Raw genomic sequence first — 23,402 nt, 5'->3', positions numbered from 1 at the left:
TAGTTCTGGTCCGCGTCCTGCGCGATGGCGCTGGCCCGCACCTGGGGGTGGGGGGGACCCACAGCTGTCAGGGACACCCCCTAAACACCCCCTGCCCCCCCCCGCCACGCTGGCCCCGGGGCTGAGCTCTGCCCCCCCCCCTTTGGCTCAGCCCCTCCGTCCATCGCTCAAGGTCACGTCGCCCGTCTGCGGCAGAACCGGGTGAGGGAGATGGGGGGGGTGTGTGTGTGTGTGTGGTCCCGCGCGCCCTGACTGCTGCTGGGTGGCAGCGATGACAGGAGGGGACAGGGACAGAGACCAACCTCCCCTGCCCTGCACCCCGTAGCCCCCAGGATCGGGCCCGCGCCCCCCCCCCTCCCCAGCAGGCTGTCGGAGGCGGGGTCTCACCGTCGGTGCTCAGTCCCAGGTACCCGGTGGTGACCGGATCCAGAGAGCCCCGGTGCCCAGGGCCCTCCCCTGTCCCCCCCCCCCGGCTCTTGTGCTGCCTCCGGGGACACCCGGGGGGGGCAAGGGGGGGCATCGACCGCGCCGGATCGATCCTATTTCTCCCGTAATAAATGGGAAGTGTCCGGGGCGAGGCCGCCGGCCGGGCTGCGCCTCCGCGAACAAAGGGACTGGCCGGGGGGCACGGCCCCCCCACGGTGCTGGGGGCTGGGCCAGCTGGGGGGCACAGCCCGTACCCCCCGCCCCAGGAGGGCGCTGGTCAGCCGGCCCCAAGCCCGGCGCTCCCGGGGGAGGGGGGTTTTGTGTCCCCAGGGAGCCCCTGGGATGGGGGTTTTGTGTCCCCGAGGCTGACGGGGTGGCGGGGGGGCGACACACACGGGTGCGGGGTGGCCCCCCCCCCGGTCACCCCCTCCCATGGTCCCAGATGGGGGGAGATGGGGATGGGGTGACTGGGGTGGGGGGAAATGGGGTGGAGGGATGGGGAGAAGAGGATGGGAATTGGGGGGAGGGGGGGGGGAAATGGAATGTGGGACTGGGGCAGGGCGGGGAACTGGGGATGGGGGATCAGGAATGGGGGGAACTGGGATTAAGGGAAACCAGGATGGGAAGACTGGGATGGGAGGAAACAAGATGGGAAAACCAGGGCAGGGAAACTGGGGGGGGGAAACTGGGAGAAGGGGAAGGAAACTGGGAGGGGGGAACTGGGAGGGGGGGAAACTGGGAGAGGGGGAACTGGGAGAGGGGGAAACTGGGAGAGGGGGAAACTGGGAGGGGGGAACTGGGAGAGGGGGAAACTGGGAGAGGGGGAAACCGGGAGGGGGGAAAACTGGGAGGGGGGGAGCAGGCAGGGCAAGTGGGGCTGGAGGAGCCGGGCTGGAGCAGGGCGGGGGGGTACTGGGAGGTGCTGGTGCCGGTCCCGGTGCCGGTCCCGGTGCCGGTCCGTACCTGCCCGTTCTTCATGAGGTCGGCCCACATGCTGGTTGCCGTCGCCGCCGCGCATGAGGACGTGGTAGGTGAAGAAGTAGATGCCGGGGAGGGGGCAGGTGAACTTCCCGCTCGAGGGCTCGTAGTAGTTGCCCACATTGGTGACCACGTCGTCGAAGCGCAGCACCTCGTAAGCCCTCGTGGGGCTTCCGCAGCCCCGCGTAAAAGGCGATTTTGGGGCTGTAGAAGGAGGGGATGTACCCCCCGGGACCCGGCCCCGGTGGTCCCGGGGGTCCCGGCCGGCCCCGGTTCACCCGGTGGCCCCCGCGGTCCTGGTGGCCCGGGGGGGACCCCGGACGCCGGTGCGGCCCTTGCGCCCCGGCTCGCCCTTGGCGCCGGGCAGGAGGGGGGCGGCGAGGCGGGGGGCAGCTCGGGGCCGGGGTAGGGGTCACAGACCATGCGGCAGCTGCCCAGCATCTCGTAGTGCGCGGCCGCCTTGGAGCTGTGGACCAGCAGCGGGATGGCCACCAGCAGCACCAGCACCATGGCCACGCCGACGGCCGCCCCGGCCACCCGCTTCCTGCGGCTCAGCCGCGAGGCGGCCAGAGCCAGCAGGTCCTCGTCACCCTTGGGTGCGATGGTGACGCCGGGGGGGGGAGGACGGCGCCCAGCCGCCCACTGAGCCGCACGCACCGGTGGGGACCGGGTGGGAGCGGGGACGGGGACGGGGACGGGGACAGTCACAGCAGCGGGGCTGGGGATGGAGCCGGCAGCGGGGCCGGGAGCGGGAAAAGCAGCAGGAATGGGGGACAGGGATGGGGACAGCGATGGGGATGGGACGGGGATGGGGGACGGGACGGTCACAGCAGCGGGGCTGAGGACGAGGATGGGACCGGGGAGCGGGGCCGGAGCCGGGAGCGGGGCTGCGGATGGAGCCGGGACTTGCGCTGGTGAAGGGGACGAGACCGGAGCCGGTGATGGAACCGGGAGCGGAGCCGGGACCCGAGCGGGTGGAGGAGCCGGTGGCGGAGCCGGGAACGGAGCCGGGAACGGAGCCGGGAGAGGAGCCCCTGCAGCAGCCGGGACCGGAGCCGGTGTTGGAGTCGGGACCGGAGCCGATGATGCAACCAGGACCGGAGCCGGTGTTGGAGCTGGTGATGTAACCGCAGCCGGGATGGAGCCGGGACCGGAGCCGGGATACAACCGGGAAGGAACCGGGATGGAACCGCCGCGACGCGCGGGGCAACTTCTCGCCAAGTTGCCGGGAGCGGGACCCCCGGGAACGGACCCCGGGAGCAGGACCCCCGGGAACGGGACCCCTTCCCCCGGGAGCGGCCCCCCGCTCGCTGCCCCGCTCCGCGCTCTCCCCGGTACGCACGGCGGGGCCGGGGCCGGGCAGCGCCGCCCGGGGCGGTTCTCCCGGAGCGGCCCCCGCGCCCCGCTCGGGGTCCCCGGGCCCGCGGCGGAGCTTCCCACGCCCCCCCACACCGCCCCCCCCCCCCCCCCCCGCCGCGCGTGCCCGCCGGTACCTGCCGCTCGCGGCGCCGGGAGCCACGTGCCGGGCCGCCGCCCGCTCCGCGCCGCGCCCGCAGCCCCGCTCCGCCCGCCCGCCCCGCTCGACGGCACCGGGCACGGCGGGGGCGGGCCGGGGGGGAGGGACGGGAGAGCGGCGGGGGGGGGGTGTGAGTGTGCAAGGAGCTGGGGGGGGGATACCCGTGTGCGTGGACAGCTCCGGGGCTGTGTGAGCGGGGGGGGGGCTGTGTGTGTGCAAGGAGGGGGGGGCAGGGGGTGCCGGGGGCACAGATTGGGGGGGGGATGGATGTGGGGGTACAGAGGCTGTGTGTGTGCGGGGGGGGCGCGCAGGGGTGGATGTGGGGGTGCGTGTGCAGGGCTGTGTGTGCAAGGGGGGGCTGGGGGTGCTGGGGGGGGTTGTGTGTGTGTGTGGGGAGGGGGGTGGTGTGTGTCTGGGGGGGGTGTGCAAGGCGCGTACGGGGGTGTGAGTCCCCCCACTGCGCCCCCCTCCGCCCTCCCCCCCCGCGGATGCAGCCCCGTGGGGCTCAGCCCCACGCCCACCCCGGGCAGGTGGGGGCTGCGGGCCCGTTTTTGGGGGGGGGGACACCTTCCCGGGGTTCACCCCCAGTGCTGCCGGGCCGGCGCGGGGACGGGGGGGGGAAGCTCTGCCGGGGCACACGGTCCCTTCGCAGCGCCGGGGACAGGGTCACCATCTCCGGGGGGGTGCGGGGGGGCTCCGGATCCCCCCCCCCCCCGCTGCACCTCGAGCTGCCGCCGGGGCTGCGGAGGGGCCGGGTCCGGCCGCGGCTGCTCGCGGTGCGGGGGGGGGCTGATTTACGGGCGCGCTTTTCCCATCTCGCCTGAATTTGCTCCGTTATGCAAAATGAAGTCTTGGCCTCTGCGCTCCCGGGAGAGGAGCCGCGGGTGTGTCCCCCCCCCGCCGGCGCCCCCGCGGCCGCTGCCCGGCAATTAGCAAAATAGCAGCGAAAAGAGGAAAAATCGGGCAAGAGCCGGCGGCGGCCCCGCGCCGGGAACATCGCGGGTCCCTCGGCGGGGCCCCGTGGGCCGGGGGGGGCCCTGCCCGGAGCCGGCGGCGGGGGGACGACCCACGGCGGCTTCGCACACGCGTGTGCTCGCGGGGTCCCCGCGTGTGCTCCTGGGCGGCCCTGAGTGTGCGTGTGCACGTGTGTGTGTGTACATGTGTGCTGTTCGCATGTGTGCCTACATGTGTGCATGCTCAGTGCACGTGTGTGCGTGCTGTGTGTGTGCATCCGTGTGCCCAGGTGTGCGTGCACGCGTGTGCGTGTGTGTGCGTGCTGTGTGTGTGTGTATGTACGTGTGTGTGCGCTCTGCGCGTGTGCTGTGTGCACTTGTGTGCGTGTGTGTGCACGTGTATGTACGTGTGTGCACGTGTGTGCATGCTCAGTGCATGTGTGTGCATTGTATGTACATGTGTGTGCGCTGTGTGTGTGCGTCTGTGTGCCCAGGTGTGCATGCTATGCGCATGTATGCATGTGCATGTTGTGTGTGCATGTGTGTGCATGCTGTGTGTGGCATGTGCGTGCACGTGTGTGTGTGCACATGCGTGTATGTGTGTGTGCATGCTCAGTGCATGTGTGTGCATTGTATGTACATGTGTGTGTCTGTGTGCGCTGTGTGTGTGCATCTGTGTGCCCAGGTGTGTGTGCTATGCGCATGTATGCATGTGCATGTTGTGTGTGTGTGTGCATGTGTGTGCATGCTGTGTGTGCACGTGTGTGCGTGTATGTGTGCACCCTCAGTGCATGTGTGTGCGTGTGTACGTATGTGTGTGTGGCGTGTGCGTGCACGTGTGTGTGCGTGTGTCTGTGTGTGTGTGTGTGGCCACACGCGTGTGCACACCCAGGCCGGGGCAGCTCTCCGCGGGGTGACGCGGCTCCTCGGCGGCAGATTGGGTGGATTTATGGCCCTTTCTGCCGCGGATCGATGCGATCCCGCGACACCCGCCAGCGTTTGTGCAACAAATTACGGCCACCGGAGCGTCTCCCCCGCTCGCCCCGGCGGGGCCGGGGGCCAGCGCTGCCGCTCCCCGCGGACGGACGACGCCGGAGTCCCGCCACCCCCTCCGCCGGCTGCTCTTAATGAGCAGCAGCAGCGAATTAATTAGCCACGCTGCGAGGGGAAGCCCGGGTGCTAATTAGCAGGCACCGAGGGCTGGTGGCGAGCGGGTGCCCGGGGCCTTGGCCGTGGGGACGTGGACGGGGGGGTCCTGGCTGCCCCCCAACGCTGCCGGCAGCGGGGTGGGGGGGGGCGTCAAGGTCAGGGGTAAAAATAGCGGCGGCAGCGCGAAAGGTCAGTCCTGGCACGAGCAGCCCCGGGGGGACGGGAGGGATGGGGGGGTCAGGGCCAGATCCTGCCCTCAGCGGGCGCTGCTGCGGGGGGCCGTTGGGTTTGGGGGGGTCGTGAGCCCAGCTGAGCCCCCACACCACCCCCGGGCCCTCCCGGCCGCCCCGAGCTGTGCCTCAGTTTCCCCCCCCAGGCAGGACCCAGGACGATGACTTGGGGACAGACACGTCCCCCACCACAGAGCCAGCGGCGCCGGGGCCAGCGCCGGGAGCTGAGCCCGGTGCGAGCCGCAGGGGCCGGAGGCAGCCGGCGGGGCCGGGGCGCAGAGCATGAATAAATTCATAACGCCGCGGCCCCGCAGCCCCCCGCCGGCCCCCCCCGCAGCAGCCAGCACCGGTGCGGGGAAGGGGGGGGGCTTCGGTGCAGCCATCCGGCGACTCCACGTTCACCATCTGCCTCCGCGGCCCCCGAGGACCCGCAGGGTCACATCCAGCGCCGGCACAGCCCCGGCACTCGGTTCCTGAGCCCTCGGTGTGTGCCCGGTGCTGGTGCACGGCCCCAAGCACCCGCTGGGCAGCACCCAGCGCCGGTTCGTGGTCCCTGGTGCAGGTGCGTGGCACCCAGTGCCGGCTTGTGGTCCCTGGTGCGGGTGCGTGGCACCCAGCGCTGGTTCATGGTCCCTGGTGCTGGTGCGTGGCACCCAGCGCCGGTTCATGGTCCCTGGTGCAGGTGCGTGGCACCCAGTGCCGGCTTGTGGTCCCTGGTGCAGGTGCGTGGCACCCAGCGCTGGTTCATGGTCCCTGGTGCTGGTGCGTGGCACCCAGCGCCGGTTCGTGGTCCCTGGTGCAGGTGCGTGGCACCCAGTGCCGGCTTGTGGTCCCTGGTGCTGGTGCGTGGCACCCAGCGCTGGTTCATGGTTCCTGGTGCTGGTGCGTGGCACCCAGCGCCGGTTCATGGTCCTTGGTGCAGGTGCGTGGCACCCAGCGCCGGTTGACGGTGCCCGGTGCCGGTGTGAGGCACCCAGTGCCGGCACGTGGAGCCTGGAGCACGGTGCCCGGTGCCGGTGCGTGGCACCCATTGCCAGCACATGGTCCCCAGCACCCCTGGGACATCCCCCTTCGTCACCCCTGGCCTCGCCGGGCGCTTGGCTGGCCGCGGCGGTGCCGTGCCGGGCTGGCAGACGGTTTGGTGTCGGCGCGGGCCGCGCAGGCCGGAGGGAGCCTCGTGTAAATGAATATAGATGGGCTGGAGGCGGCCGGGCGCCGCGCGCTCCATCCAGGGCATGTTTGCCGTAACGCCGGGCCGGCCCAAATTGGATGAAAATTGTCCTTGAACGGCGACAATAAACCAGCAGCTGGGGCGGGGGGCTGGGGGGGGGCTGCGAGGCTGCGCTGGGGCCATCCCGGTGGAAATGGCCGCCGGGGCCCCGGTGAGGGACGTGGCAGCGCCGCGGGGCTGGTGCCGGGAGCGTCACCCTCTGCGCGTGGTCCCCGATGTGCCCCCGCACCCCGACGTGCCCCCCAGCCCTCACCCCACGCACCCCCTCTGCCCCAGCACCTCCTGGGCACCCCCAGCCCTCCCCTTTGCCCCCCCCAGGCTCATTAGTGTCTGCTGCTAATTGGTAAGGGGGCAGCTGGGTCTGGGGGGGTCTGGAGCCGGGCACCCCTCGGCAGTGGGGGGGGTCAGGACACGGTGAGATGGGGGGTGAAGGGATGGGGACAGGGTCAGGGTGGGGTGTCCCACCCCGGGGCACCCACATCGCGCTGGGCCGAGCGCTGCTGGGGGGTTTTGCCCGGGGCGGGGGGGGGTGCGGTGGGGGGGGCAAAGCTGCACCTGGGCCACTGCTGTGATGAGCTGTGAGGTCTCAGCCGTGGGGGGGCCGCAGCGGTGGCTTTGTGGGGGGGGGGTGGAGGGGGCATCCCCCAGGAAGGGGCAGCCGGGGGATCCCGGAGGGGGGGATTTACGTCCCCTCCCGGCTGTGCCCCCCCCTCCCCGTGCTGGCGGGGGCCCGGCAGCGGGGCCGTCCGTCACGGCGTGCCGGCGCCTGCCGAGATGGATGGCTGCGGGCCGGCCCGGATTAATTCTCTGGACAAGCGGCATTTATTACGGATGCAGAGGATGTCAGGCGGAGAAATCCATCCCGGCCGGGCGGCAATTAGGCGGGTGGCCGGGGCACGGGGGGCCCCGTTCGCCCCCCCGCCACCTGCCCGGCCCCCTCCCTGCACCACCACCCCGGGGTCCCCCCCCCCAGCCCTGCAGTGGGGTGCTGGGGGCCGGGGCTCCCCCCGCCGCGGTGCTGCCCCCCACAGCGGCGGGGTTGGGGCCTCATTGCAGATTCGCCTCATGCCCACCTGAGCCGGGCGCTGACAAATAGACATTTAAATCAGACAATTAGCTGGCCTCCACCGCTGACATTTTTAATGTATTAATGTGCATCAACAGCTAATACATATAAAATTCCCCTAATAACAGCACTCGGGGAGCGGGGCCGCGCCGCAGCCGGCGCTGGCAGTGATGTACGAGTCCGGGGGGACTCCGGCCCCGGCGTTTGCATTAATTACCAGCAAACTGACAAGGCAGCGTGACACGCGGGACGCGCCGGATGCCTTCAACCAGCCCCGCGGCCGCTTCTCCCAGGCCCCGGCGCGCACGCGTGTGTCTGTGTGTGTGTGTGTGTGCACACGCGTGTGCGGCGTGGCCATGCGTGGGGGGATGTGGTGCCCGGGGTGCAGCTGGAGGGGGGTGTTGGCGTGGAGGGGGGGAGGCTTTGTGGCGCTGGTGGGAGGGGGTGTGTCGGGGCACGCGTGTGCGTGGGGACACACGTGTGCGTGGGACACACATGGGTGTGGGACACACGTGTGTCCCCGGTGCTGGGCACGGCCACGTGCAGGGACCAGAGGGGACACTCGAGGCTGAGGAGCCTCTGACCCCGCTGCCTGCAGGGAGGGACAGGCAGGATGAGGCCCCAGCCCCAGTCCCAGTCCCCCCATGTTCCCAGCCCCAGTCCCCCCATATCCCCATCCCCTGTCCCCTCGTGTCCCCATCCCTGGTCCCCCTGTGTTCCCAGTCCCAGTCCCCCCATATCCCCATCCCCAGTCCCCCCGTGTCCCCAGTCCCGGTCTCTCCATGTCCCCATCCCCAGTCCCCCCATATCCCCATCCCCTGTCCCCTCGTGTCCCCATCCCTGGTCCCCCTGTGTTCCCAGTCCCAGTCCCCCCATATCCCCATCCCCAGTCCCCCCGTGTCCCCAGTCCCGGTCTCTCCATGTCCCCATCCCCTGTCCCCCCATATCCCCATCCCCAGTCCCCCCGTGTCCCCAGTCCCGGTCTCTCCATGTCCCCATCCCCAGTCCCCCCATATCCCCATCCCCTGTCCCCCCATATCCCCATCCCCTGTCCCCCCGTGTCCCCAGGCCCGGTCCCCCCATGTCCCCATCCCCTGTCCCCCCATATCCCCATCTCCTGTCCCCCCGTGTCCCCAGCCTCAGTTCCCCCATATCCACATCCCCTGTCCCCCCATATCCACATCCCCTGTCCCCCCATATCCACATCCCCTGTCCCCCCGTGTCCCCATCCCCTGTCCCCCCATGTCCCCATCCCCTGTCCCCCCATATCCACATCCCCAGTCCCCCCGTGTCCCCATCCCCTGTCCCCCCGTGTCCCCAGCCCCGGTCCCCGCACGCCCGGGCGGTGACAGATGCTTCAATTCGCAGGAAGGTGCCAAAAATCGATGCCTTAAACGCTGGTGGCCGGGGCTGATCAATGGCACCAATTACACCCGCAAACGGGCGCTCGTGGGGCTGGGGGAGCCCCCCAAGACACCCCCCCCGGCTCGGGAACCCCAAGACCCCCCAGGGGCGCCTCTGCAGCCCCCCAGCTGTGCATGTTGGGGGGCACCCGGGGAAACTGAGGCCACCGTGAGGGGCTGCGGCCCCCCCCACCCCATCGATCCACATTCCCGCTCGCCGAGGGCAGATTTGACATTTTAAAATCCAGATACTTAAAGGAATCGATCGGGATGCGAGACCCCCCCCGTCCCCCCCCACCCCGCATCCATCCTGCACCAAAGCGGGGGGGGGGGGGGCACAGCGCTGTAGCCCCACCAGCCCAGGGGTCCTGGGGTGGGGTCCGGTGAGGGGTCTGGCACCCACCCAGGCTGGGGTGTCCCCACCCCGCCATCCAGGCTGGAGGGGCTGGGCCCCCCCCCCCCGGCGCGGGGCTCGGGGGCAGCGGAGCGTGGGCCGGGGTCCGCTGGGACCCGCTGTCAGGGAGGCAGCCAGGCGCGGGGTGGGCAGCGTGGGGGGGCCGCTGTCAGCCCGCCCTGACGGGCAGCCGAGGCTGGGGGCGGGGGGGGGCCACCAGCATCCCCCGCCAGCATCCCGGGGGCCATCCTGGCCTCTCAGCCCCCCCCAAAAGCAGGGCTTTGCCCTGTTGCACCCCCAAACCTGGGGGGGGGGGGCTGGGGGTCCCCATCCAGCCCCAGGGCAGCAGTGAGAGGGGGTGATGCACCCCTAAAGCCCATCAGGCTGCACCGCATGGGGGGTGCTGAGCTTGGGGGGGGTGGTTCGCAGCCCCCCAGGCCTGGCTAACGGGGGCTGAGCCCCCAGCGCGGGGCGGCTGCGGGGCCGTTAATAATAGATGAGACCAAATTGGCGGCCGGCGGCCGGTTAATCCCTGCAAACACGGCGGCGGCGGCGCGGGCTGAGCAAACAGGGGCTGCGGAGTCCGGGGGGGGCCAGGCTGGGGGGTCCCGGAGGGGTCCAGGCTGGGGGGGGGGCGCCCTGTGCTGGCTCACACCCACCACACAGCGGGTACCCCAGTTCCAGACACTGCGGTGAACTGGGGATGGCTGCACCCCGGGAGGGGGAACGGGGCTGGGGGTGCCGGTGGGGGGCACGTGGTGTGTGTCCCGTCCCCCCCCCCCCCCAGGATTCCCACACCGGCGCGGTGATGCCGGTGTCGTGCCCTTTGCCCGGCGTCGTGCCGGGGCAAAGTCTGGCGGGGGGGGGGGGGGGAGAGTGGTGCTGCTGGGAGCTCCGTGGGGAGAGGTGGGTCGGGGGGGGGCTGGATCCCCACCAGCATGGGGTCTGGGGGGGGCTGCGGGGGTGCCTTGAGCCCGGGTGGGCTCATGGGACCATGGGTGGGCTCACAGGGTGCTGCTGGGTGGGTTCAGGGGACCCTGGGTGGGGACACAGGGCGCTGGGGAGGCTCAAGGGGTCCTGAGTGGGGACACAGGGTGCTGGAGGGGCTCAGGGGCTCCTGGGTGGGGGACACAGGGGGGCCTGGGTGGGGACACAGGGTGCTGGGGGGGCTCAGGGGGTCCTGGGTGGGGACACAGGGTGCTGGGGGGGCATGCAATGGCTCGAGGGGGGCATGTGGGACCCCGGGTGGGCACACACTGGCCATGGGTGGGCATGCAGGTCACTGGAGGGGTCTGGCATGGGGGGGACACAGCGTGACCCGGGGTCCCTGACTGCGCCGTCCATCCGCAGGGCGCTGGATGCTGGGGCTGTGTCGGTGCCCGCCGGGGCGGTGACCCCCTGGGCAGCCCCTCCGGGCCGGTTGCCACAGCCAGGGAGACGATGGCCAAGCGGCTGTTAGTGGCCTACGGGCTGTGGGCGCTGGGGGGGCCGCTGGGGCTGCACCACATCTACCTGGGCCGGGACAGCCACGCGCTGCTCTGGATGCTGACGCTGGGCGGCTTTGGCGGCGGCTGGCTCTGGGACTTCTGGCACCTCCCGGGCTGGGTGGCTGCCGCCAACGGGGCCAGGGCTCCCAGGGACCGTGGTGGGACCGTGCCAGCCCTCAGCCCCCTGCGCCTGGCGGGGCAAGTGACCGTGGGGACATATTTTGGGCTGGTGGCAGCCCTGGGGCTGCCCTGGGTGCCAGCGCTGCTGGCGCAGCCCCTGGCTGTGGGGCTGGGGGTGCAGCTGGTCTCCTCCGTGGGCGACCAGACAGCGGAGGCACCCAGCACCCTGGCCGCAGCCTTCCTCGCCTCCCTCCTCTTCCAGGGCCGGGTGCTGGCGGTGCTGCCCACCAGCCTGGCCGCCAGCATCGTCGCCCAGCGGCACCGGCGCTACAAGCCCCGGGGGATGCCCCGGCCCCGGCTGGCCGCCCGGCTCTACCACCTGGGGCTGGCGTGCCTGGCCTTCGCCGCCCCGCTCGCCTGCCGCGGGCTCTGCGGTGCTGCCGGGGTGCTGGGCACCCTCCTGGCCCTGCTCCGTGCCGCCACCGAGCTCCTGGTCCTGCCCCTCCGCGCCGGCCAGCTCCTGGCAGAGGTCCTGGGCTTGGCCGGTGGCTCCCCGGCGCGGGAGCGTGGCGCCGGCTTCGAACCGAGCAGCTGGAGCGAGCGGCAGCAGCGGGCGTACGAGGTGCAGGATGCGGCGCTGGGGACCCGGGGCGGACGGAGGGGGATGCTGCGGTGGGGGGATCCATGGGGTTGGGCTGCTCCCGTGCCCCGAGGGGGGCAAATGTGCTTTTTGGGGTCCCCTCCGGATGCTGAAGGCACATGCAGCCCCACGCATGGCCCCGGGGGGGCCCGGTGGGGTCCCTGCAGCCCACCCCAGCGTGTCCCTCTCGCCCCAGGTCCTGGGCGTCCCAGCTGGCTCCTCCGCCGAGGACGTGCACCGGAGCTACCGGGAGCTGGTGAAGCTTTGGCATCCGGACCACAACCGGCACCGGGCCGAGGAGGCTGAGAGACGCTTCATCGAGCTGCAGGAGGCCTACGAGGAGCTGGCGGGGGCCAGGAGAGCGGCGGCGGGGTGACGCCGCCAGCAGCCCCCGTCCTGCCGGGGACCGAGAGTTGCAAACACGAGGTTTCCCTCTCGCTGCTGCTTCGTTCCTTCGCCCGGCGCGACGACGCGCGGGGCCGGGGGCTTGTGCGAACCACGGCACGGGGGGTTGTGTAGCACATGTGCACGAGGAAGCCGCCGGGCCTTGCACGGCCGACAGCCCCGGTGCCCCCCGGGGAGAAGCAGGGAGCGGCGGGGGCGGGGGGCGATTAAGGCGGAGCGGGGCCGCGAACCCGCGGAGCGCCAAGCGCCAGCCCCCGCCGTCCCCATGTTCGGCCTTTCCCGGAGACACTCGGGTGTTTCCGCCGCAGGGCGGCGGCTCTCGGCAGTTTCCGTCCACGTTCGGCAGCCACCGCCCCGCCCCGCCCCGCCCATCGCGGGGGTGGGGAGGCGGGGCCTCGCTATTGCCGGATCCGATTGGCTCTCGGTGGAGGATGGTCCCGCCCTTCCCGCGCGCCGGAGGCGGGAGAGGGCGGGGCCTTAGCCGTCGCCTCGGCTGGGTCGCTTCGCCATTGGCTGGCGGGATGCCGCCCTCCTCGCGCCGCGCCGCGTCCCCGCGCGCGCAGGAGCTCGTCTCTGCCCTCTCATTGGCCAAGAGCGCTCGGCCCCGCCCCCGCCTCGCAGTTGAATGGCTGGAGGAGAAGGTGGGCGGGCCGAGCCCGGCCTTTCCCGCCCTCTCATTGGCGGGATCCTCCAGGAGGGCGGGCACGGTGCGGCGTTCTCGCGTTGCCATTGGCTGTGGAGCGGTGGCCTCGTCCCGATTGGCTGGCGCGGCCTGAGGGCTCCTGCCGGGCCGCGGCCCCCGCCCCCCTCCCCGGTGTATCGCGGCGGCCTGAGGTGAGGGGGGGGTCGCGGCGGCGGGCAGGGGCGAGCGGGCCCCCACCGCCACGGCCGGTGAGTGCGGGGCGGCCGAGGGCCGCGGGGCCGGGCCCGGCCGGGGGAGCGCGAGCAGGAGCGAGGGGAGGGGGCGGGTGGTCGGCGGGGGAGGGCGCAGCGGGGGGCCGGGCCGGGGGGTCGGGAGGGGCCTTGTGTGGGGTAGGGGGGTTGGGAGAGGCCTGGTGGGGTGGGGGCTGAGGGGGCTTCTGTGGGGAAGAGGGGGCTGAAGTGTCTTGTGAGGGGTAGGGGGGCTGAGGGGCCTTGTCTGGGGAAGGGGGGGTCGGGAGGGGCCTTGTGAGGGGACTTGTGAGGGTTGGGGGGAGCTGAGGGGTTTTGTGTGGGGAAGGGGGGTCGGGAGGGGCTTTGTGCGGGGTGGGGGGCCCGGATGGGTCTTGTGTGGGGAAGGGGGGGGGGATTTGTGGGAGAGGGAACAGCCTGGGGGGTGGGCTGTGGGGAAATGGGGGGGGGCAGGAGGGGCCCTGTGTGGGGAAGGGGGTGCCCTGTGCCGGGGGGGTGGTTTGGGGGGGAAGGGTGGCAGCGATGGGGTGAGGGGGGCTGGGAGAGGGCCTGGGGAGCAGAGGGGCCTGGGGAGGGGTGCCCCCCTCCACCACCCCCGCCGTGGGGAAGGGGCAGCCGGCGCAGGCCCGCGGGGTGGGGGGCAGAGGTTGAGGTGGGGGGGGGGGGCCCAGGCAGTGGGTGACCCAGGAGCGGCTGCAGAAGGGGGTTTGCGGGTTGGACTGAGTGGAGCAGAGGGGGGGAAGGGGGTGGGGGGCGTGGGAGCGCGGGGCCGGCGTGGCTGGCGGGGAGCGGACGGTCAGGGGTGTTAATACATTATTTATGCCGTAGCCGGTGCACGTACACAGCCCAGCTCGCCCATTGCTTCCGCCCGCTGTCCTTCAGCCCTGCCTCCGCCGTGCCTCTCCTCCTGCGCCGGCCCGGCTCGTAAATCCCAGGGGCAGGAATCCTCTCCCGGCATGCTTGGAGATCCTGCTCTGTGGCCTTTAGCTGTTACTGTCACACAAATAATTAACTAATGAGGGTAGTGGAAAGCAGGCCGAGCTGCGAAAAGGGAAATGTTATTTTCCCCTGTACCTCCACAGGGCTGTGGTCCTTAGCACACCTAAAGCTTGACTTCCCCTCCCGTTACTCAGGATTTGCTCCATGAGAAAGCGAGCCTAGCGGAAGGTGGCTTCCAGTGCCGGGTCCCTACTCTTTTCCCCGCTGTGGGTGCTCATCGGTGCTGTTCTTATTTTGTGCTCGATGATCAGCTTCCTGAGTGAGCAGAAAGAGGTGTTAATGTATCCGCAGAGGGAGCTGTTGCAGAGAAGTTGTGAAGCCTCTTTCCCGCGGAGAGAGGCCCGACACCGCGGGTCCATGGGAAGGAAGGCAAAGAATAGGGTTTGGTTTGGTTTGGTTTGGAGAGGGCAGCAAATCCTCTGAGGGATGTGGGATTTCCTTCTGAGGGTGCCTCAGTGGTTCCCCTGGGGTGATCATCCTCCCTGGGTGTAACAGCCCTCTGCGAGGGGTGACAGAGGGGTGACAGTCCCATCTTGCAGAGCAGTTTGCCATCATCGGGCCATCAGAGGGGCTTGAGGAAACAGAAGTGGAGCCTTTGTTAATTGATGGGAGGTAGACTTGGAACAATGGACAGAAAATTCCCCCGCTGACTACCCGTGGGATCTGCTTCAGTGTCCCGCCACAGCCTGGTAGCTATTTTCATGATTTTGAGCTTTCTATAATGATTGCTTTTCACTAACTTGCGCCGCGCTTCCCGCGGGATGCTTCCGTTGAAAAGCTCCGCCTGCCACGTCTTCCTCTGGAGGTGTCGCAGATCTTGTGGCCTTTTGCCTCGAAAGTTACGGGCAGAGGGCGTGGAGTGTTTTGCCAAACTGGCTCAGGGACTTGGTGCTTTCTAAGCAGGACTTGCTCACACGAGCTGGGGGTGCCCCGTTGCGCAGCTTGGCTGGAGCACAGGGCTAAATCCTGGAGATTTTGGGACCTGGGGGAGGTCTGATAGAGCAGAAAGGGCAGCAGGCGTCAGTTTGGGGTGAGACCTCCCGAATTCCTCGTGACCGTAGCCAGCCCTGAGCTTCCGGCGTCCCTCATAACCCGTCCTGGGGAGATGGAGCGCGGGAGCGCGGCCTCGTCCGCGCGCGGGTTGAGGATGAAAGGCAGAATCTCCCCAGAAACGCCCGCGGTGGGCGTCGACGCTGCCCCCCGAGAGGTGGAGGGGCGGAAGGGGGGCTCTGACGGCGCCGCAGCTTCTCCTCCCCCCCTCCGTACCGCCGGCCCGCGAAACCTTCCGCCGGTTGGGGAGTGCGGGGCGTCCCCGGGGGCTCCTGCTGGGGTGTCGCTCGGCTCCGTATCGCTCTCCCCTCGGCGCTTGGGGCCTTGGCTTTATTTCCTTTATTGCAATTTTCCGTTAATAACGTAGTTTGCGCGCGCTGGGCCAGCGGAGCGCCTGCAGCCCCTCTTGGCTCGCGATCTGCGGGGAGGTCGGGCGCGGCTGCGGCGGGGGGTTCGTACGCGTGGCCGAAGCCGTGTGGGCTGAGCCCACGTCGTCTTGGGTTTGCCACACTAAACCCCTCTTGCGGGGATCGCCTAATGCGTAAGGGATATTTTTTTTTTTTTTTTTAATTGTAGCTTACTCTTAGAGGGGCATTTAAATATTTGATGATTTTTCTGAGCCATGCAACCCGTAAGAAGATTCTCGTTGGATTCAGGACAAAGGAGCTCTAAAGGTGACTTGCAACCTGGAGAGGACATATAGGGACTGCATTTAAAAAAAAAAATAATAGATCTGGCAATTAAAATATAGGGCTTGTTTTTTAATGATATTTTCAAGCTCTGACTCGGGATATTGGACCTGGAGATGAGCTATAATCGGAGAAAACTGAGGAGAGGGGAAGGTTTCTAGTCGGACTGCAGTAACCCCATTCACCCCGTTTAAGCGGTGAAAACATCCTTTGCTCCCCCAGTTTGGAGTGGGGCAGGGAACCTGCTGTATTTGCCTTGTTAGTTTTTCCTTCCATCTTTTCAAAAGCTTCTGATTTTTAGGTACTTTTGATGGAAAGTAAAATTTAAATCTAAAAGACACGTGTTTATCCTCTTCAGTATGAAACAATGCTTGCCAAGTCCCTGAGACTCCTCCAGATCACAAAGCTGGCAAATACAATCTAAAAATCGTAGCGACGCAGGCAAAATGGCACAGGACGAAGTTGCCATTGCAGCTGCTCCCTCGCGCGCGGGCTGGTCAGGAGGGGACGCGGGAAGCTCTGGCTGGCTGGAGGGAGGACCAGAAGACAAAGTGCAAAGAGATCTTTGCCTCAGGAAAGTAAAATTTGGTGTCCAGCTCCAGAGCGTTTCGCTGCTGCCGAATCGCTGCTCTTGCTGTGTAAAGCGTCAGAAACCCCACCAGCAATTCCTGGTTTATCCGGGAAGGGAGTACGGAAAACAGCGTCCGAGCGGGAATCCTGCACCCGGGAATCCTGCACCCGGGAATCCTGCACCCCAGCCCCCTCCCCAAGAACACAAAACCCCGTGTGATTTGCTCTTTTATCTCGTTTAAGTGTTTCTCACACCGGGTGGGGTTTTGTAGCATAGTTGGGGAATGTTTTGTCATCTGAAATATGGAGTTTTACTTCTTTGTGCTAACGATACACAATTAGCTTATGAGGGGTAGATGTTTGAGAATAACTAATGCCCAGTCGTGCTCTGCATAATGCATTTGGTGAAAGAACAATAAATGTGTGGATTTAAACAGAATATAGACAGCTAATTATCTCTGAGGTTAAATATTCAGTTCATTCCTGAGGAAATAACTGGGGAAAAAAAAAAAAAACCCCAAACCCCAAGAGTGATATTAAGAAATTATATTTTTAAATCCTAAAATGGTTCTTTGTATTGTACAATTTTACGATCCCTCATCCAGTTCCACGAAAGGACTTGGCCGGGGCAGAAGAAGGAGCCGCTTTGTGCGGGCAGGGCTGTGGGCGCTGGCGTGGGACCCTCGCGGAGCTGCGTGGGCTCTGGCCCGGCCGTTGCTCGGTGGAAGGAGCTTCTGAAAACCGATTGGCTCCGTTTGAGGGGGGGAAAAAAAAGAAAAAAAAAACAGAAAAAAAAAAAACCCCACCCCAAGTTACAGTCAGGCTTGCTGCTGAACGGTGCGCTTCCTCCCTTTCGGCTGCGGCGTAGTCACGCTGCCTGGCTGTGATTAAAGCCTTGGCCCGATGTGTTTCGTGGTCTGTTTTGGGGGAAAAAAAGTTAATTCTTCGAACAGAAACGACTGAGGCATCTGTTGAACATGAGAGATGAACAGGCTTGTTTTGGTCTGCTGTAGCTTAGCAGGTATTTGCTGAAAAACCTCCCAGTCTCGGGGTTTCAGTGCTGCATAAATTCCCCAAAGATTCAGTGGAGATCTGGGGGGAAAAAAGGGGCCTGGCAGCACCCACCAAAGGCAGGAGAAGTTTGGGGTGTCGGCGCGTTTCCGTGCGCAGGGGGTGTATTAAACCGGCTCCTCCGAGTTGTGTTCCGTGACAGGTAGAATAAATTCCTGAATTTTTAGTGTAATTGTTGCTTTTTTTTTTTTTTTTCCAGGACACGCTATAAAACTGAGTTAATTCCCTCCTCGCGCGAGCGCGTTCCGGGGGGTTCCAGCGCTGTAGGTAAATACCCGGGTCCTCTGCGGTGCCGGCGTCTTGCGAAATGGATTTTTATTTGACAATGATTATAAATTACAAACAGGACAATTTATTCTCCCGAAATACTGTCGTGTGTACTCACAGAGACGACTCTTACGTGCTTGATCAACAAGATTAAAATAGGTTGGTGAGGGACTACTTAACTCAAAAGCCAATTAGCCAGATGCTACTGTACAGCGTGAATTATGCTCCAGCCGGGCGGGAGGCGGCGGCTGGGGACAGCCCACCGTGCCGCCTGCCCCAAATCATCCCCGGCAAAAACCCTCCCAAGAAGCAGATTTATTTCTTCGTCAGAGCTCCAGGTTTCTCAGCAAAAGCATCTTCCGTAGACTAATAAAAAAATCCAGACCAATTTCTCACTGTTTATCTTCTTTTCTTCTTTTCCTTCAAATAGGGAGCTATCGAGTTCCAAAAGTTTGCTGAAATAATCTGTCTAGACGGAGCAAGAACGGCACGGCAAGCTAACGCCACGGGCGGGGGATTTTAGAAGTCGTTTCCTTTTTTGCCTTGCTGTCTGTAAAATTTTCAATTTTTGTTTTTTTCTTCCTTCTTTCTAAATTAGATGGAATACGCTGATATTTGGCCGTTTAACAATAATGTGCATTTCCAGCGTGATTTGAAAAGTTTTATGTCGTCAGCTGAACGCTGGCAGCTCTGGGAGGAGTTTGTTGCTCTGTCCGTAGCAGGAAGGAGTTGGGTTTCTGTGGGTTATGTTGCTCCCCTGTCAATTCTGTTAGAACTACGATATTTTATATTAATCCTGCAGGTAGATTTCTTGATGTTTTTGTAGGGATGCTTTACCGTTTCTATAGAGACGTACGGTGCGCTGTATCAGCCTTATATCGCCCTTCTCTGAAGGAGCTCGCCGCCTCTAACGGGTTTATCTAAACTTAAATTAACCTCTGCTATTCTACCAGCCTTGACATTTCCACCTGGGTTTTAAAACCACGCGTGTGTTTTACAGCCCCCTCGCGCCAACCGGTTTAAGGTTCCCGGCTAGTGGCAGCGTTGATATTTCCAGCGGAGAGACGCCGAGTTAAGGGCAGGTCACGCAGCCTCAGCCCCGATTCTGACGTGAGCCGGAGCTGCTTTTGACTGTCTGGCTCTAGATTCTCACCACGGGGTCTGTCGGATGAAATATTAATTGCATCGTCAAGGAGTAAAGATTTGCCGTTTTATACTCGTCAGATACATCAGTGGGGTTTTGTTTCCAGTCCGTTATTTTTGTGTTTAGAATTTAGCTTGCCAAAGAGTGCTTCAGACCCTGCTGTATGTTGTTTGTTTTCCCCCCAAGACTTAATTACTGTTTATTTTTTCCCCTTTAAAGTGGGTAAAAGTGTATTTCTTGGGTGATAAGGTCTAGTGTTTTTCAGGCTTTTTGAGATTTCCTGATAACTTCTTTGCTGGCGACTTCTGGTTTTTACAGCTTGTTTCTAGACTTTGAGTGAATTGTTCTTGCGGTTATTTGCTTTTCGGGGATGTACGTGCAGAGGCAGTTTTTAAGTGTTGCTTTGTTTCAGGGATTAAGTTTGAGACAACTTGAGGGAGTTCACGGTGAGTACTCCCAAGCGTGACGTTACCGGCTTTTGTCGGTACCTGGGTATTTCCAGGCTCCCTCCGGATTAAAGCACGCTCGTCTTTATTTAAAAAATGAAATCATAAAGGTGACTCGAAAGCGCAGTTTTGGGGTTTTTTGTTTTTAAAACTCCGAGCAGTAGATACAGAAGGCATTTAACTCTGGCGTGGTAGGTCAGTGCCGGAGCGCTTTCCTTCTCCGCACGCCGACGTTATCTTAAACTCACAGGAGGTGGCCGAGGTTCCCGGCAGCTGGCTGCCTGCGCTGCCTGCCGAGCGTTTCCTGGTGGCGGACACAAAGCAGTCAGGCAGGGAAGTGAAACTTGGGTGTAATCGAGCAAACCGAGGCACATCGGCCGCGCCAGCACGGCCGGCGCAGCTCGGAGCTCGACCTGCCGCCAGCCTCCGGGCGCCGAGCTCGGGGGCCGCTCGCGTCCCGATCCGGCAGCCTGATCCTTGGCTAAATTCTCTGGCTTCTGTGTTTTTGAGCAGAGTTTCAGATGCCGCAGTTTTTACGAGGTGGTATTTAGTGCCTCGAGGCATCAAAACGAATGAAGGCGTTTAATTGAGAGAGCTGAAGGCGGCGAGGCAGGAGTTTGTAACCACCTCTCTCGTTTGGGACTCTTTTTGCAGGTAAAAAATTCTTTTGCACCGTCTTTTTTTTTGCGCAGACAGCGAGCGTTGCCTCTGTCTCAGATTTACATTGCCAGGGTCAGCGGCTGGAAATAAGTTTTGAACTCCTGTGTAGCTAATAAAGGAGAATTCTAATGATAGGAAACGTCTATTTTTAAATCAAAATAGGCTCGTTAGGACCCTGTCGATGAACGCTGGGGCAGCGCTGCCGGTGCAGGAGGGTTGCTGCATTCCTCAGATTTGTAAACCGTATCCCTAAAAATAATCCTCGTCGGGGTGGACGGGAGTTGAACTTCTAATTAATTCTGAAGCAAATTAGATGCCTGTTTCTCAATGCTGTCATTTCATTTTCAAGAGCGTGTGGGTTTTGTTAAAACATACAAGGTCTCCTGACGTTTACTAAAATATTTTGCGTCTTTGGTTACCTGCGTTTTCCATATTGAAATGGCAATTTTTGTGGTTTTTTTTGCCCCCGCTCCATTGTGAATACGGCTTTGAGGTTTTGTAACGGGGGCCGGATCCTTCCTCGGGGTTAGGCGGGTTTGCGGTGGCAGAGAGGTCTCTATTGTTTCCTTACCTTGTGTATCCTGTTGTTCTTTGTTTAACCTGTCATCGTACTTGATGTGGTGCCTGCCGCCCCTGCTTTCCCCGGCTCCTGAAATCAGGAGCGCCGGGAGCACAAGGAAAACACACGTATGTAACCGCCCCGCGGAGCTGCCCCTGCGCCGCCTCGGCGGGGGAGGCTCGTGCTTCGTGCTCTGCTGCAAACAGCAGAGAAAGCCTTTAAAATGTGTCTGCTTTTGGGTGCCGGCAGCCGAGTGAATTTTGCCTTCCCTGGGATGCCGGCGGCGTTAACACACGAGCGGTCTAAGAGTTGCCGGAGCGTTGCCACCGGGCGTAGGAACCGCCGAGCTCCGTCCGAGGGCTTTGTCCGAGGGCTCTTGTCTCCTAAACGCTGGCGTTTGTGTCAACGGCTTTTTTATGACAGGTTCGAACCCTCCCCGGGTCTCTCCTTGCATGCTTAAGTGGCAGTGTCTTACAGTAGCCTTGAATTAAGCCTGTTGAAACCGTACCAAGTCTTCCGTAGGGATCTTGTTGCTTTATATTAAATGTTCTTTTTTTTTTTTTCTGGCTGGTTGTTTCACCACGCCTTTAAACAAAATACAAATTTTTACTCTTAAAAAGCGTGAGCAAGACGGCTCCGACAAGCCAGGAGGCTCAGGCTGTGCCTTGCCTAGTAACGTAGCAATTTTCTTACTTCTTTTCTTTGTTTTTTTTTTTTTTTCTTCCTCCTTTCTTTTTCAGAACCTGAAAAGGCCGATACCAACTGCCGCAGTCAGGCTTTGTGACAAGAAGTTGCTTTTCAGAGGAAGGAGCTGTAGTGCTCCGCTGGCCTGTCAGCAGATTTCTGACAACTCCAGACCCCGTTTGCCCTCGCAGCTGGGATTTTGCCATCCCAACCCAGATCTCTGCCGCTTCCCGCGTTGATACACGGCGGTGTGTGAATTGCAGCTGCCAGCTACGGTGCTCAAGGGCGAGGACTCGATTCCCCCCCCCTCCTGTATAGCTGGGCGTTAGAGCAAACACGCTGAGATGTCTAAAAAGCAAAATACAAAAGGTAAGATGCGTGTGGACGTGATGGAATCAAATGCCAGTAAACAGCACGATTGATTCCGAAGTTATCAATTAGGAAAGGGGTTAATTGCTTTTGCTATACTTTCGAGGCTGCTAGTGGCACTTGACAGCTCGCTGTCGCTGTCTCGGTGACATCGTACAACCTGTTGGGTTTTGCGACGTTTTTAGTCGCGTTTCCGTTGTCCAGCCGGACAGTTCTGATTTCACGAGTTCCTCTGTAACGTTGATAGTGCATCACGTTCCCAGTCAGACAACAGGAGGGAAAAAAAAAAATGCTGTTTAGTAGGTGAAGAGCTGCCGAACCAAACTTTTTGATGGCACTGGGGTGCCCGGCTGGCGCTGGGTGTCGGTGGGGGCTGGGTCCCTCAGGCATTAACCCTACCGACACGTCCCGCTGCCGGCAGCGCTGTCCGCGCTCCGCGTGCCCCCTCGGCCCTGCTCCTCCCGCCCCGGGAGCCCGGCTGGGAAAGAACCTCCGAAGAGCGGAGGGATGGCTCCGCTCAGGCCCTCGCCTCTCGGGGCCGGGGTTCAAACCAGACCTAGTCAATCTTTTTCCTTCAAGGTGGGTACAGGAGGGCAACGAGCAAGTTTGTGAGAAGCTTTTTCCCTTGCTTTGTCTCCACACGCAGAGGCTGGTTTTCCTTTTTCCGCCGTGGCACGTTAAGTGGCAAAGCCGTTCTGGCGTCAAGCAGCTTATTTCAGGGAGGGATCTTATTTGTCGTGTGTGAAACATTAATTCCAAAGTGTGTGTGTGTGGTGGGGGGAAGAAAGGGGGGGTTGAGGGTTACGGTTCTCTTTTTATTTGAACTGACTACTAATTAATAATTTAAGGCGAATGGGTTTGACAATTCATGTCCTCTACCTCAGGAGAAGAGCTTTTGTTCTCTGTAGATTTTTTTTTTTTTTTTTTTCTTCTTCCCTAGCAGCTTTGGCATAGAAACAGCGTCTACCTGAGGAGCCCAGCCGTCCTTTGACAGCCAGGTCCATACATGATTCAAAGCAATTAGTTACAGTTATGGAAATTATTGTCTAGGATAATTTTTAAGTGATTTTTAAAACGCTGTATTTGTATCTGTGCTCCTGGAAGCCTCAGTGCAAGTCATTAAGAAATCGACTTCTCTCTGATGCTGCAAACGGAGCCCGGCAGTCGGTGCTGAGTGTGTGTGGAGAGAAACACACCTTGAAACAGCAGAAGAGGCTTCACGGGGCCGGGTGGGGAGCGCCAGAGAAATCTGTAGGAGACAGCTGGGGGCAAACGTGGGAAGCGGCCACTCTGGGGGGGTTCAGGGGTTCGGCAAATCCCCGGCCGAGCGAAGAAGCCGACCCAGTTGCGGCTCTCGGTGCGTTGGGCAGAGTGTCGGGGAGAGAACCCGCCGGGAAGCGCTGGCACGTATTGGGTGCCTAAAGAAAAGTAAAGGGATCTTGGCCATCAATATTTGACACGGAGCAGGAATGCAGAGCAGGCTTTAATTCACGCCGCCACTGGGGAGCTAAAACCCGCCCTGCTTTGTTAAGCAGGCTCATCTCCCGCCCGCGCCACGTGGCCGTGTGGACATGAGGGAAGGTGAGAGTTAAAGCTGCAGACTCTTCTGGCTGTGCCCTGTCCTGTTTGGACTGTGATTGAATTTTCAATTACTACTTTTCTGCTGCTCTAGAATGTTAATGTAGTCAACAAATATTTTCCAGTTCTCTGTAAAGGAGTGTACCTGGGCCAGGTAAGAGTGTCTTTTCAGTTTCTCTTTCTTTCTGAAAGCAAAACAAAACCCCTTTGCGGTGTAACAAAGGGCTGGTGAGAAGTGTGGAGAGAGAGGAAACGAGACGGAGCTATTTTTAATAATGCAGCAGTTTTGAAACCGAATCAGAAGCCCACCTGTTTCCTAGAAGTGCCACAGAACAGAGCGAACATCCGAGCTGTTCCGAAGGGTATTTTTAATCCTTGCGAAAATGGACACGCAAAGTTCGGGCGCAGAATCGTGTTCTGCTCCTGA

General features: G+C 63.0%; 3 protein-coding genes across 7 annotated transcripts in view; 2 read left to right on the top strand and 1 right to left on the bottom strand.

Annotated features, from left to right (window-relative positions):
- C1QL4 (complement C1q like 4) overlaps positions 1-2,097 on the bottom strand; it is a 2,805-nt gene extending 708 nt beyond the window's left edge. Inside the window, 7 exon segments of the mRNA XM_074807486.1 lie at positions 2-41; positions 1,390-1,425; positions 1,427-1,561; positions 1,563-1,677; positions 1,679-1,714; positions 1,716-1,773; positions 1,776-2,097. Of these exon segments, the coding sequence (XP_074663587.1) occupies positions 2-41; positions 1,390-1,425; positions 1,427-1,561; positions 1,563-1,677; positions 1,679-1,714; positions 1,716-1,773; positions 1,776-1,914 (559 nt within the window). The 5' untranslated portion in view covers positions 1,915-2,097.
- An 8,139-nt stretch (positions 2,098-10,236) lies between these two features.
- DNAJC22 (DnaJ heat shock protein family (Hsp40) member C22) lies at positions 10,237-12,030 on the top strand. The gene is made up of 3 exons (XM_074807658.1): positions 10,237-10,252; positions 10,697-11,575; positions 11,790-12,030. The coding sequence occupies exons 2-3, from the start codon at positions 10,787-10,789 to the stop codon at positions 11,967-11,969; spliced, it is 969 nt and encodes a 322-aa protein (XP_074663759.1). The 5' UTR covers positions 10,237-10,252; positions 10,697-10,786; the 3' UTR covers positions 11,970-12,030.
- A 749-nt stretch (positions 12,031-12,779) lies between these two features.
- The window catches only part of SPATS2 (spermatogenesis associated serine rich 2), a 29,736-nt gene continuing 19,113 nt past the window's right edge, over positions 12,780-23,402 (top strand). For 2 of the 5 annotated variants that reach the window (XM_074807641.1, XM_074807637.1), the window contains exons 1-2: positions 12,780-12,889; positions 21,085-21,397. In XM_074807641.1, coding sequence (XP_074663742.1) covers positions 21,373-21,397 — 25 coding nt within the window. In that variant the 5' untranslated portion in view covers positions 12,780-12,889; positions 21,085-21,372. Of the gene's footprint in view, positions 12,890-19,373; positions 19,780-20,444; positions 20,473-21,084; positions 21,398-23,402 lie in introns of those variants that run through there. The other 3 variants (XM_074807639.1, XM_074807640.1, XM_074807638.1) reach the window with 3 other exon arrangements.

The sequence above is a fragment of the Strix aluco genome, chromosome 27, assembly GCF_031877795.1.
Source record: "Strix aluco isolate bStrAlu1 chromosome 27, bStrAlu1.hap1, whole genome shotgun sequence".
NCBI lineage: Eukaryota > Metazoa > Chordata > Aves > Strigiformes > Strigidae > Strix > Strix aluco.
Note: the sequence above shows the minus strand (reverse complement) of the source record. Positions and strands in the feature narration are given on the sequence as shown.

Bases quoted from the DNA above. Each gene is read 5' to 3' on its own strand.
- DNAJC22 (XM_074807658.1), top strand. From the start codon at position 10,787: ATGGCCAAGCGGCTGTTAGTGGCCTACGGGCTGTGGGCGCTGGGGGGG. The intron at 11,576-11,789 runs GTGCAGGATGCG...CTCTCGCCCCAG, and splicing joins GGCAGCAGCGGGCGTACGAG to GTCCTGGGCGTCCCAGCTGG.